Source organism: Bombus bifarius, unplaced genomic scaffold, assembly GCF_011952205.1.
Source record: "Bombus bifarius isolate JDL3187 unplaced genomic scaffold, Bbif_JDL3187 scf7180000009733_frag, whole genome shotgun sequence".
NCBI classification, from domain to species: Eukaryota; Metazoa; Arthropoda; class Insecta; order Hymenoptera; family Apidae; genus Bombus; species Bombus bifarius.
In genome coordinates, this window is record NW_022885302.1 from 4,295 (window position 1) to 17,974 (window position 13,680).

Consider the following 13,680-nt stretch of genomic DNA (forward strand, 5'->3'; position numbering starts at 1 on the left):
CGAAGTCTCTCCTTATTGATATTCAGTGGAGGCTTGTCTTGTGTGCTTCGACAACTCGCATACAACCTGGTGGTACAAGCTATGAAAACACTTTTCGGGACACGAGAAGACACATTAGCACAGATAACGTACAAAAGGTATTAGAGCCCACCAAATAAGATTTGCTACAATTTGCTGTAGTTCGTCACAATAAGCCTATGAGTATCGCGTGTCAAACGATTTTCGAATTAGTTGATGCTTGGATGTTCAAGATACGGAAGCGCGGAGTGATGAGACGTTTATGTACAACTTGATCATGGTGCAACCCATTCATCAGCCAGAAAACTTCATGCACGATTTTCTAAAAAGAAAGACATTTCCCCCCTTCTTTATGCCGTACCAATCCTCTCTCGTCGCTCCTTATCTCATACAGAGACAGGCCAAATAATGTTGCCGATGACGGCCAACAGCCTGGGTACATGTACGGGTCTCTTGCCTGCGACAGAATTTCGTTATGTGTAGTATGCGGGCAGAAAAGCATTTTTGCCATTAATATGAACTAGAAGATTGCAGAAAAACTGTAAACATTTTCCAAATTTTATTAATTTCATTTCATTTCTTAAAGTCTACAAAACTGTTAATCAACATTAAGCAAATATACAAAATCTTGACGTACAGTATAATGGAGCGAATATTAGAAACGATACTACTAAATCTACAAGCTAAAATGTACTATACAAATTTTCTTCAAACTATAAAACATACAAAGTATATATTTCTGAAAATAAAAAATATCGGATCAAACACTCTTCGAACATACCTCGAACGCTCATTATTACGTATATTACCAAACCAATACATATAATATAATATATAAACCAAACCAATGAAAGGCGCAGAGACTGGAGAACATGGGGTCCTCGAGCGTGCAGTACGCTTCAGCATCGCTGCAAACACCAACTCCCTCCGCTTGTCCCAATGCCATCTCGTACGGTGAGACTGCAAACAAAAAATATCCATATATACATCAAGATAGTAATGCGATTTCTATTCTTGCAGCACCGACGTAATACACGGTGCTCCGTAATCGCTCGAGATTCCATTTAGTTGTTGAAATCTCTACGCATTTGGTAGATAAAACGATGCGAGAAATCCTCTTGTCACAGTTAGGTCTTCCAAACCTGATCGCTTGCATTTTTCCCGCTACTTCAGCGTCGTAACGTTACTTTTCTTTCTGCCAACTTGGACACGACATCGTCTAAACTGCCCACTTCAGGACACGATGGCTCCTCCCGGGGATTCTGTTGAGACGATCCCGGATTTTCCGTGTCCTCACCATTGTAGAGTTCATAATTTGTATAATTTACCTTCTTCTTCAAGCATTGTTTTTTAAATTTCTGCCATTTTGAAGCTGCTGATAATCGCCGGATGCGTAAATCATTTTTAGCATTGGAAAGAGCGCACGTCAGCATTGCTTCAATCCGTAAATCGCGTCTGCGCATTCGGCGACACTTTGATCTTTGCGGCGAACTTCGTCAATCCATGTTAGTAACCGTTCTGTTTCTGGCTTGTTGGCGTTTGTTTTTGAAAGTCCCTTCTTTGTCCTCGCCATGCTTTCTCAACTATTTCACCCAATTATTGAGTAAGTAAAATGTATACCAACCTGTATCCGGCTCGTGTTTGTTGTAGAACAAAACAGAAGAGATTCACACAACTGCACACAAAGGATTTGAAACCAGCGAGCAAAACACCCTCCTCACAGCACAGTCGTAAGATGACTAAGGGAAGTCTACGCTGCGCGTCTGAAGTCGCTTTCTATACCCCCTCCCCTGTCTTTATGACGTAGTCTTACGCGCGAAAATGGAAACTAGTTCCGTGTAAAATCTTACGTTGGCCTTACATTCTAAGAATTTTTGAAAAATACTTCACTCCAATTAATTTTTAAATATATGTGCGACAATTTTAGTGCTAAATTTTATATATTTTGTACATTATATTAAAATTCTTGATTTACAGGAAATAATCAATAGCGTATGAAGGTGTACTGCACGTATTATTTGGCACGTACATTAATGTTGATGCAAAAATAATTATTCCAATGATTTTAAGTTACACACATAATAGATAAAGTAGGCTGTAGACTATGAAATTCGTATGAAATAAGCAGAGAATAGTAACTAAATAAATGTATATGTATATGGAACATAAATCTTGTAAAAATAATATATTAAATTACATTCAAATCAAATATATGAACAAGATCTATTGACTTTTAATTATTTTTTTGAAGCACTAGTATCAAATAAAATTGCGTCATTACGAATACAAAAACAATAACGTTGATATAAAAATGTCATCCCGAAACACAGTTTGACGTGATACAAGTGTATTATTTTAATTTAAGCAGAAAATATCTAATCATATTTAACAATTTTGAAAAACATACCTCTACTAAACTATCATTATCTTTTCCTATACCATCGGCAAGGCCCTGAACAGCAAGCAGTTCAGCAGTTGTTAAAAAACTAGCCAATTGTTCCCGAACCACATTTACTTCACCCTGATACATAAAATCAACCAATGCAGCCAAGTCATCGAAATTTACATTACATTACGAGATAAAAATATGACCTTTTTCATCTTAATGTCTCCCAAAAACGTATTTAGCAGAAAGGATACGACATCTATAACGATCCAATTAGAAACTACCAGAGCATGTGTATCTTAAGCGGATCTTTAAACGTCGATTAAACGCGTTCTCTATCCAATCCTGGCTGAAACATAATTACTCACACCCCCAGTAACCCACCTCTAAGTCATTCCAATCAACGTACCATACGAACACGAATCCAACGCGTTCCAGGAATACAAACAACTGCCTGTAGCTGTTTAGCTGTACACGACGAGTATAATTATTTCGGGTACTCCTCCAGTACAAAACAGACACCCAAACGACAATATTTCAACACAAAAATATTTAAAACAATAGTTATAAAAGCATGATACTTAATACCGCGCTTGACATCAGGTATAAGCAAAAATAAATTTCTTCAAACAAATTTCAAGTTAAATCTTTAGCTTGTGTAATTATATCAAACTTGCTCAATTAACAACGAGCAATTTCCATCGTGTTTTGACAACTGACTCATCGATGATGTTTTTCCTTGGAATTGAAAAAGGAATGTGCATAATTTTGTCCTCCGTCCACACTCAAAATACTATCTACATGCTATAATTAGGGATTCAATTTTATAATACGTTGCCTCACTTTCCATCACTGCTTTCCTACTATCAGTCACTTGAACTGTAATATAAACCAGTCTTTTATTTCCAATACTATTCTGCATACCATTTATCAAGAACAATACATTTTATTTGTTAATGTAATAAGATGCGAAGTTCCTCATTTGTCCTAATATCAATCAATGGATAAATGAATTGAAATCTGTGAAAATAATGTAATATCGGAAAATAAGGATAGAAATTTTTTCCCGATTACTTGCAACTTATTAATATTAAATTGAATATACATATATAAATTGGACAGGAAACGTTATTTATTTAACGGAAACTAAATGCAATACTCGTATCTATATCAAATAACTTTACAGTTATTTGACAACTCTCGTCACAACGAATCTAACACACAGACACTCTCTCTCTCTAACAACTCTATCAATTCTCACAACTCTACTCTTCGACGATTCGATACCTCTAACTACTCTACTCTTCGACGACTCAATTAGCTCTGATTCTCGCAACACGCACACTTTTCGACTCGCCTTGCGTAGCGAAACTGTCCTTCTTCTAACGTTGTCTATTGTTTCCCTCATTCCTATGTAAGAACTACCAACTACGTGCCTTTAGTCACGTAGGCACTCTTAAATGTAAACGAACCACAGAAACACGACGTACACGGTTTTTCTATTTTCAACTGATTTCTAATTCGAATTACTTTACGATATTACAATAAGTATCTAGTAACACGACTTCCGAACCGATGTAATTATTGCAATGATTGTTAAATTTCAAAACAATTTCCTATCCATGTTAAACATATTACGTATATGTGCATGTCTAGTATTTCGATTAGTTGCTCTACTTGCGGTAGTTCGCCATTCTGGATCATCTAGACTCAACAAAGATGCATTCAATTTATCCATGCCTTAAAAAGCTCTGTAGCGTCAAAAGAGTTAGAATTTGCTTCAAACCATGTTGTTGTTTTGCTTCGGAATATCAAGAGGTATTGTAAGGAATTATAAGCTCCGGGCAAAACAATGGCGCCGCTACATGTATCCGTAAGACAAGACGAATTTGTATCTTTTGACCTCCTTCTGACGATTATGACTAAACGAACGTGATCGCAAACGATTCAGTATAAACTGTGACTAAACGTCTGTATAGATATCGTTTTGCGACAAGATCTGTTTTAAATACACTAACGAGTACACATATTGGTAGTCTCATTATTCGATCCCGTACAGCTCTTATTAAGGAAGATAGACGCCTGTGACAGTATTCAGCATGGCCAACTTTGAACAGGGCATATTGATAAGCCAGAGTAACTCACATACAAATTTTTTTTTTTTTTTTTACGTGGAGAAATCCTCATGGACACTCCGCTGTTGCAGTAATTGCGTAACAGCAGAGTAGTGTCGGACTCTTACCGCCTAAAACTCCACGATGACCACCCGACGCGTATGACAGGGATGCTCCAGGATTCTCTTATGAATTAACTTCAGTTGCACCCCCTTCACGCGTTCTCTAGGTCTAGCCAGTCCTAATATTTCCTGAATATTGAATTGGCGTTAGGGGGGGCCATTACCCCTAGCGAAGTCTCTCCTTATTGATATTCAGTGGAGGCTTGTCTTGTGTGCTTCGACAACTCGCATACAACCTGGTGGTGCAAGCTATGAAAACACGTTTCGGGACATGAGAAGACACATTAGCACAGATAACGTACAAAAGGTATTAGAGCCCACCAAATAAGATTTGCTACAATTTGCTGTAGTTCGTCACAATAAGCCTATGAGTATCGCGTGTCAAACGATTTTCGAATTAGTTGATGCTTGGATGTTCAAGATACGGAAGCGCGGAGTGATGAGACGTTTATGTACAACTTGATCATGGTGCAACCCATTCATCAGCCAGAAAACTTCATGCACGATTTTCTAAAAAGAAAGACATTTCCCCCCTTCTTTATGCCGTATCAGTCCTCTCTCGTCGCTCCTTATCTCATGCAGAGACAGGCCAAATAATGTTGCCGGTGAAGGCCAACAGCCTGGGTACATGTACGGGTCTCTTGCCTGCAACATAATTTCGTTATGTGTAGTATGCGCGGCAGAAAAGCATTTTTGCCATTAATATGAACTAGAAGATTGCAGAAAAACTGTACACGTTTTCCAAATTTTATTAATTTCATTTCATTTCTTAAAGTCTACAAAACTGTTAATCAACATTGAGCAAATATACAAAATCTTGACGTACAGAATAATGGAGCGAATATTAGAAACGATACTACTAAATCTACAAGCTAAAATGTACTATACAAATTTTCTTCAAGCCATAAGACATACAAAGTATATATTTCTGAAAATGAAAAATATCGGATCAAACACTCTTCGAACATACTTCGAACGCTCATTATTACGTATATTATCAAATTAATACATACAATATAATATATAAACCAAACCAATGAAAGGCGCAGAGACTGGAGAACATGGGGTCCTCGAGCGTGCAGTACGCTTCAGCATCGCTGCAAACACCAACTCCCTCCGCTTGTCCCAATGCCTTCTCGTACGGTGAGACTGCAAACAAAAAATATCCATATATACATCAAGATAGTAATGCGATTTCTATTCTTGCAGCACCGACGTAATACACGGTGCTCCGTAATCGCTCGAGATTCCATTTAGTTGTTGAAATCTCTACGCATTTGGTAGATAAAACGATGCGAGGAATCCTCTTGTCACAGTTAGGTCTTCCAAACCTGATCGCTTGCATTTTTCCCGCTACTTCAGCGTCGTAACGTTACTTTTATTTCTGCCAACTTAGACACGACATCGTCTAAACTGCCCACTTCAGGATACGATGGCTCCTCCCGGGGATTCTGTTGAGACGATCCCGGATTTTCCGTGTCCTCACCATTGTAGAGTTCATAATTTGTATAATTTACCTTCTTCTTCAAGCATTGTTTTTTAAATTTCTGCCATTTTGAAGCTGCTGATAATCGCCGCATGCGTAAATCATTTTTAGCTTTGGAAAGAGCACACGTCAGCATTGCTTCAATCCGTAAATCGCGTCTGCGCATTCGGCGACACTTTGATCTTTTGCGGCGAACTTCGTCAATCCATGTTAGTAACCGTTCTGTTTCTGGCTTGTTGGCGTTTGTTTTTGAAAGTCCCTTCTTTGTCCTCGCCATGCTTTCTCAACTATTTCACCCAATTATTGAGTAAGTAAAATGTGTACCAACCTGTATCCGGCTCGTGTTTGTTGTAGAACAAAACAGAAGAGATTCACACAACTGCACACACAGGATTTGAAACCAGCGAGCAAAACACCCTCCTCACAGCACAGTCGTAAGATGACTAAGGGAAGTCTACGCTGCGCGTCTGAAGTCCGCTTTCTATACCCCCTCCCCTGTCTTTATGACGTAGTCTTACGCGCGAAAATGGAAACTCGTTCCGTGTAAAATCTTACGTTGGCCTTACATTCTAAGAATTTTTGAAAAATACTTCACTCCAATTAATTTTTAAATATATGTGCGACAATTTTAGTGCTACATTTTATATATTTTGTACATTATATTAAAATTCTTGATTTACAGGAAATAATCAATAGCGTATGAAGGTGTACTGCACGTATTATTTGGCACGTACATCAATGTTGATGCAAAAATAATTATTCCAATGATTTTAAGTTACACACATAATAGATAAAGTAGGCTGTAGACTATGAAATTCGTATGAAATAAGCAGAGAATAGTAACTAAATAAATGTATATGTATATGGAACATAAATCTTGTAAAAATAATATATTAAATTACATTCAAATCAAATATATGAACAAGATCTATTGACTTTTAATTATTTTTTTGAAGCACTAGTATGAAATAAAATTGCGTCATTACGAATACAAAAACAATAACGTTGATATAAAAATGTCATCCCGAAACACAGTTTGACGTGATACAAGTGTATTATTTTAATTTAAGCAGAAAATATCTAATCATATTTAACGATTTTGAAAAACATACCTCTACTAAACTATCATTATCTTTTCCTATACCACCGGCAAGGCCCTGAACAGCAAGCAGTTCAGCAGTTGTTAAAAAACTAGCCAATTGTTCCCGAACCACATTTACTTCACCCTGATACATAAAATCAACCAATGCAGCCAAATCATCGAAATTTACATTACATTACGCGATAAAAATATGACCTTTTTCATCTTAATGTCTCCCAAGAACGGATTTAGCAGAAAGTATACGACATCTATAACGATCCAATTAGAAACTACCAGAGCATGTGTATTTTAAGCGGATCTTTAAACGTCGATTAAACGCGTTCTCTATCCAATCCTGGCTGAAACATAATTACTCACACTCCCAGTATCCCACCTCTAAGTCATTCCAATCAACGTACCATGTAAACACGAATCCAATGCGTTCCAGGAATAGAATCAACTGTCTGTAGTTGTTTAGCTGTACACGATGAATATAATTTTTTCGGGTACTCCTCCAGTACAAAACAGACACCCAAACGACAATATTTCAAAACAAAAATATTTAAAACAATAGTGATATAAGCATGATACTTAATACTGCGCTTGACATCAGGTATAAGCAAAAATAAATTTCTTCAAACAAATTTCAAGTTAAATCTTTAGCTTGTGTAATTATATCAAACTTGCTCAATTAGCAACGAGCAATTTCCATCGTGTTTTGACAACTGACTCATCGATGATGTTTTTCCTTGGAATTGAAAAAGGAATGTGCATAATTTTGTCCTCCGTCCACACTCAAAATACTATCTACATGCCATAATTAGGGATTCAATTTTATAATACGTTCCTCATGTAAATTTCGACCAATTGCGGGGAGACGTAATCGAGCGGAGAGACGTCAACGGGGGTCGTAAATCTATTACGATTTATTACGGTAGCTACGATTATAACAATCGACACCACGAATTGATCGATCCCCTGATTTCCGTTGAGATAATTGGGGTGATTGAGTTTGTATAACACTGTGATTCACAGAATTATAAATTATATATTTCCAACACTTAGATTACACTGACGTAGAGAAATAAATAGTTAACAACTTGTCGCACGAAGATGCGATAGATATGTACGCTAGAGCAGGGCTCTTATAATGGAAATTAATGTATTAATGGACTTAGCACTATAATATATTTAGGAGAGAAGATGTATGTTCGACAACACCGAGAACCGACAAAAGATTTGCGTGAAGTATGCGACTCTCGCGCTATGTGTAGACTGCCGCGTTAGGCGTTAGTTTTTAGACTGTCTGTCGCTCTTTTTCTAATACGGAAGAAAAGTTCGGTGTGGGTGTGCCCCTGTGCCTAAAGAACGCGGATTCGTTGTTCCCACTTTCTTTAGGAAAAGTGAGGGTTACGAACCGCGGTGTCGATTGGTCATGACCTGCACTACTGCTCGAAGGGATGAGTAGGGAGTCTTCTACCATTGTTACGCCATGCGGCTTACCATAGATCATATTCTTAACTGTCGATCGCGGCACTATAATGTCGCAGACGGATCGTCGCGGCTGCCCGGCAAACAAACATTGTAGTGGCAAGCGCATGGTTCATTAAACAGCGCGACCTACAGAAACGTCGATTCGTGGCCGTTATTTTACCTCGCGTAAAAGAATGTGGCGTGGTCCGAACGTAGTGGGGGTCGCCTTCCATAAAAAACGGGAAAAATCGAAAGGCGAGCAGAACTCTTCGAGAAGCCGAACCGTCAACACATCTCTTATATCGCGCATTACTTAACAAGCAAAACGCAGTTACATTTCTTTTTGTTGTTCTCTTTATGTCTTCCTAGTTGATAATTTGTTAAAATAAACGTTAATTTATTTGTGTTAATTCTGTGGAATTCATTGAACTACCCTTATTATTCTAATCGAAATAAGGGAATCGATCAGTTCGTGGCGTCGATTATTTAATCGTAACGGGAACTTACAACTCTCGTTGACGTGATATCTCGCGATCGCGTCTCTCCGCGAACGATCGAAACTACCATCGTGGTGGATAGATGACTGTGAGCCTGAGAAAAACCTAGCTTGTTTTATTACAGGGCTATTCGGATTTTCCTAATGGGTGCATACCCGCTTTCTCCGTGTTTTAAGTGCGACTAATAAACCCAAGGACCTCTCTAAAACCCGACTGTGTCTCGAGAATATTTTTAAGCTTTAGAAATTCTTCAAGACAAACGGGTTGAAGGCACAGGGCGAAACAATACAGGGAAATGAAAGTTATGGTGGGTCCTTAAGTTTATTGAGGATCGAAGTGACGTTACGCAGGTCGGTTGTTGTCCGGTCGCCCGGGCTGGCGTGCAGATGTTTTAGGCGGCGTAACATCCTCCCCCCGTTGAGAGGGCACCGATCAAATTCTGGCTGTGGAGTCAGGTGTGTCGTTGGTGACCTCCTTCGCTCCGTGTGGACGTTCGGCCTCGTCTGGATCTGGGTGGATGGGTAAGGGGACCAGTCTTTTGACACCGCAGTCGAGGATGCTTGTTGCCGCCTGCGCGGTAGCGGTCCGGATGATTCCGTCGGCTCCTGGATGGACCTTGTTTACGCGGCCCAAAGGCCACTGCATAGAGGGTACGTTATCCTCCCTGAGGATTACTACGGTGCCTTCACGAATGTTATGTTTGCCCTTGTCCCATTTGTTGCGGCGGGTTAGCTCATTTAGGTATTCTCGATACCATCTGCTCCAGCAGTGCTGCTTAATCTGGTGAATGCGCTGCCAACTGGATAGCCGGCCTGATGGAACTGCCCTGAAATCACGCTCCCGTAAACTGGTTAGTGTGTCACCGATCAGAAAATGTCCGGGAGTGAGGACAGGAGGATCTTGCGGATCGGATGAGATGGGAGTCAGTGGGCGTGAATTGAGAATGGCTTCAATTTCGATCACAAGGGTGTTGAGGTGCTCAAAGCTCAGAAGCTCCGTGCCGACCACGCGGATGAGATGGCGTTTGAACGCTTTAACCGCGACTTCCCATAAGCCGCCAAAATGTGGTGAGTTCGGAGGATTAAAACGCCATTGTATTTGTCGGTCGGCGAGAAAATTCTGTACCCTATCCTGGTGGTCGTCGGACTGCAATAAGGTCCGGAGTTCTTGCAGCTCCCGGTTAGCCCCGACGAAATTGGTGCCGTTGTCGGTGAGGATCGTTGCGCAGTATCCTCGCCGCGAGATGAAACGGCGTAGCGCGGCCAAGAAGGCGTCGGTGGTTAGGTCGCTGACTAACTCTACGTGGACAGCCTTTGTCGCCAGACAAACGAATATGGCGGCGTACGTCTTGATTTTACGTCGGTTGCGGTCCCTCCTCTCCTTGATGTAGAATGGGCCGCAGTAGTCGATTCCGACGTTCGTGAACGGCCGCGATTCGGTAATACGCGCCTCTGGCAAATCACCCATCAAGTATTCCACTGGTGGAGGGTTGGCTCTGCAGCATCGGACGCACCTTCTGAGAGTGCGCCATACCTGGCTACGACCGTCGATCGGCCAATAGCGCAGTCTCACCGCGTATAGTGTAGCTTGTGTCCCTGTGTGATGATTGTTCCGGTGCTCTTGCTCTATAATTAGCTCTGTCACCGGGGATTTCGGTAGGATGATCGGGTGTTTTGGCTGAAGGGTATGGCGGAGTTGGTTAGTCGTCCTCTTACCCGGAGTAGCCCATCTTCGTCGAGGAAGGGGTTTAATGGCTGTAGTTTCCCTCCAACATCCTCGCTTCGATTTTTCTGGAGGATCCGAATTTCAGGCGCGAAACGACTGGAGTGTAATATTTTTATTAGTCTGTTGTGCGCTGCAGTCAGTTCGTCTGTGGTGAGATGGGCAGATAGGTGTTGCTTATGTCTCCATCGAAGACACCGGGCGACGATTCTTATTAGTCTTGGCCAAGACGAGTAACGATGGAGGAGTGTGTTGTCGCTAATATTCGTCCTCAGACAGATCGTCTTCTTTTGCTCCGGGAGGTCGACTACCGGTGTCGGGCTCCAGACCGGCCAATAGTTTTCGCTTTGCAGGAGCCACCTTGGATCGTTTTTCCAAATGGACGGACATAGGAATTCCTTGGGCGTCTGGCCTCGGGAGATGAGATCCGCTGGATTATCGTCGGGAGGCACATGACGCCAGTCGGAGGTATTGGTCTTGGTCTGTATCTCAGCGACTCGATTCGCCACAAATGTTTTCAAGGTGTGCGACGAAGACCTGATCCAATGGAGCACGATGGTGGAGTCAGTCCAGTATACTATCCGCGATATCTTGGTCGCCAGGGCCTGTCGTATTGACGAAATCAAGAACGTCAAAATAAGTTAATTCGAGCTTAATTCGAGACGTGGTATGGAAAGCGATTTGAGCGGCGCTACCTTCGACCGCGCCGTGAGGAGTCGAGTCCAAATATTGTTCTTTCGGTCCGTCGTCCGCACGTAGACGCACGCCCCATATGCCCTTTCGCTAACGTCACAGAATCCGCGTAGCTCAATTTTCGTTGCGGATTCAATGATGGTCTTCCGAGGGAACCTTACCACATTTAACAACGGCAATTGGGTGTGGTATTTGATCCATTCTGTGTGTACGTCTGTCGGAAGGGATTCGTCTCGATCTACCTTCAATGTCCAGACTTGTTGCAAAATCATTTTTGCTCGAACGATTACCGGCGCGAGCAATCCCAGTGGATCATAGATTTGTGCGATGACTGAACTGATTGATCGCTTTGTGACTCGGGAAGTGTCACTGATCGTCTTGACCGAATAGAGTATGGCATCGTCGGCTGAATCCCAAAAGACGCCGAGTGTTTTTAACGTGGATGACTCACCGAGATGTAATTTCTGGTTGGTGTCTTCTTCAGGTAGCCCTCGTAGCAGATCCCGATCGTTTGATGCCCATTTGCGGATATTTAGACCGGCTAGCTTAAGTAATTTCGTGAGATCATTCCTGACTGATAAGGCTTCGTCCTTCGTATCGGCTCCGGTCAACGCATCGTCGACATAGAAGTCTCGCCGCAGGATCTGCGCTGCTCTCGGAAATCAAGGTCCCTCGTCTTCTGCCAACTGTTTGAGACATCGGATGGCCAGATACGGGGCTGCGGATAGACCGAACGTTACGGTGTTGAGTCGGTATGTTTCGATCTCTCCGTTGTCGGTACGCCACAGAATCTTTTGATAAGGACGATCTTCTGGACGTAGGATGAATTGACGGTACATTTTCTCGATGTCGCCGGTAAGGACATATTGAAATGACCGGAATCTCAATAGGATGTTTCTCAGGTCTTCTTGTAATTTCGGGTCCGTATGAAGGGCGTCGTTTAGAGACACTCCCGTGGTACTTGATGCTGAGCCGTCGAACACAACCCGGAGCTTGGTGGTGTCGCTCGATTCCTTGATCACGCCGTGATGTGGTAAATAATATCCGTAGCCGGTGGCGTGATCCGTGTTGATCTTCGTCATTGACCCAAGTCTAAATATTCTTGGATCACAGCACTATACGCGGTTTCATATTGTTTGTCGCGTTGGAATCGACGATGAAGAGAGGCGAGCCTGCTCATTGCAGCGGCCTTCGATGACCCTAGTGAGGAAAGCTTTTCGTTGAATGATAATGCAACGATGTATCTGCCTTCCTTGGTTCGTCGTACATGGTTTCGGAAATGTTCTTCACATAGTCGTTCAGATTCCGAAAGATGAGTAGTGGCCGGTCCCTCGTCGATCTCCCAAAACCGTGCGAGGTCCTCTTGCAGAGCCGTTGTGGTTGCGTGGAACGTATTTATCGCGGTTTGGGACGTTGGACTCCCCCCGATTATCCAGCCGAACCGTGTTTTTTGTAGACGCAGTTCAGGTTCGCCTGGTTGCGCCAGATTGACCTGCCCGATGCACAGCGACGCAAATGTTGATCCGGTACTAAGTAAGACATCGATCGGGGCTGGGCAATGGAATTGTGGATCGGCTAATTGAATATTTCTGGGTAATCCCAGACTCGAGGGGTCGATGGGCTCGCTTGGTATGAAAGTCGACATGGCTGGGATAACAAGAAATCTCAATGTTTTCTTATACTTGCCGTCCGTCGACGTGATTGTGGCCGTGGTGTATCGTTTTGCCGTGGTGCTCAAATTGTCGAGGGCTCCGATCTGGATCGCACATCTCCTTTGTTTTATACCGAGGGAATTCGCGAGCTTGTCGGTCATGAAGTTCATGCTCGTCCCAGTGTCGAGTAAGGCTCGGGCTCGGATTGGTTGTGCCTGTTTGTTCAAAACCTTGATCTGTGCTGTGGCCAACAGATCATGATGCAGAGGGGTGTGGGGAGATGTGTTTGTTAGTCCGATCCCCCTTGCTGTCGTAGTCTCGGACAGTCAGTTTTGCCCCGGTTGGGACTTGGACGAGGAGGTTGGGGTGGTGTTCTTGATCCGGGCTGAGCGTGACTCATACGAGGCATGCTCTTTCGTACCTCTTGGAGCCGAAG

General features: G+C 42.2%; 2 protein-coding genes across 2 annotated transcripts; both read right to left on the minus strand.

Moving 5' to 3' along the window:
- Positions 1-9,609: 9,609 nt before the first annotated feature.
- LOC117215568 lies at positions 9,610-11,864 on the minus strand. Its single transcript, XM_033461918.1, has 3 exons — positions 11,754-11,864; positions 10,893-11,504; positions 9,610-10,854 (listed from the first exon to the last, which is right to left on the minus strand). The coding sequence occupies exons 1-3, from the start codon at positions 11,862-11,864 to the stop codon at positions 9,610-9,612; spliced, it is 1,968 nt and encodes a 655-aa protein (XP_033317809.1).
- Positions 11,865-12,670: 806 nt separating this feature from the next.
- On the minus strand, positions 12,671-13,414 carry LOC117215569. Its single transcript, XM_033461919.1, has one exon. It carries the CDS (start codon positions 13,412-13,414, stop codon positions 12,671-12,673), a length of 744 nt encoding a protein of 247 aa, XP_033317810.1.
- Between the last annotated feature and the right edge of the window lie 266 nt (positions 13,415-13,680).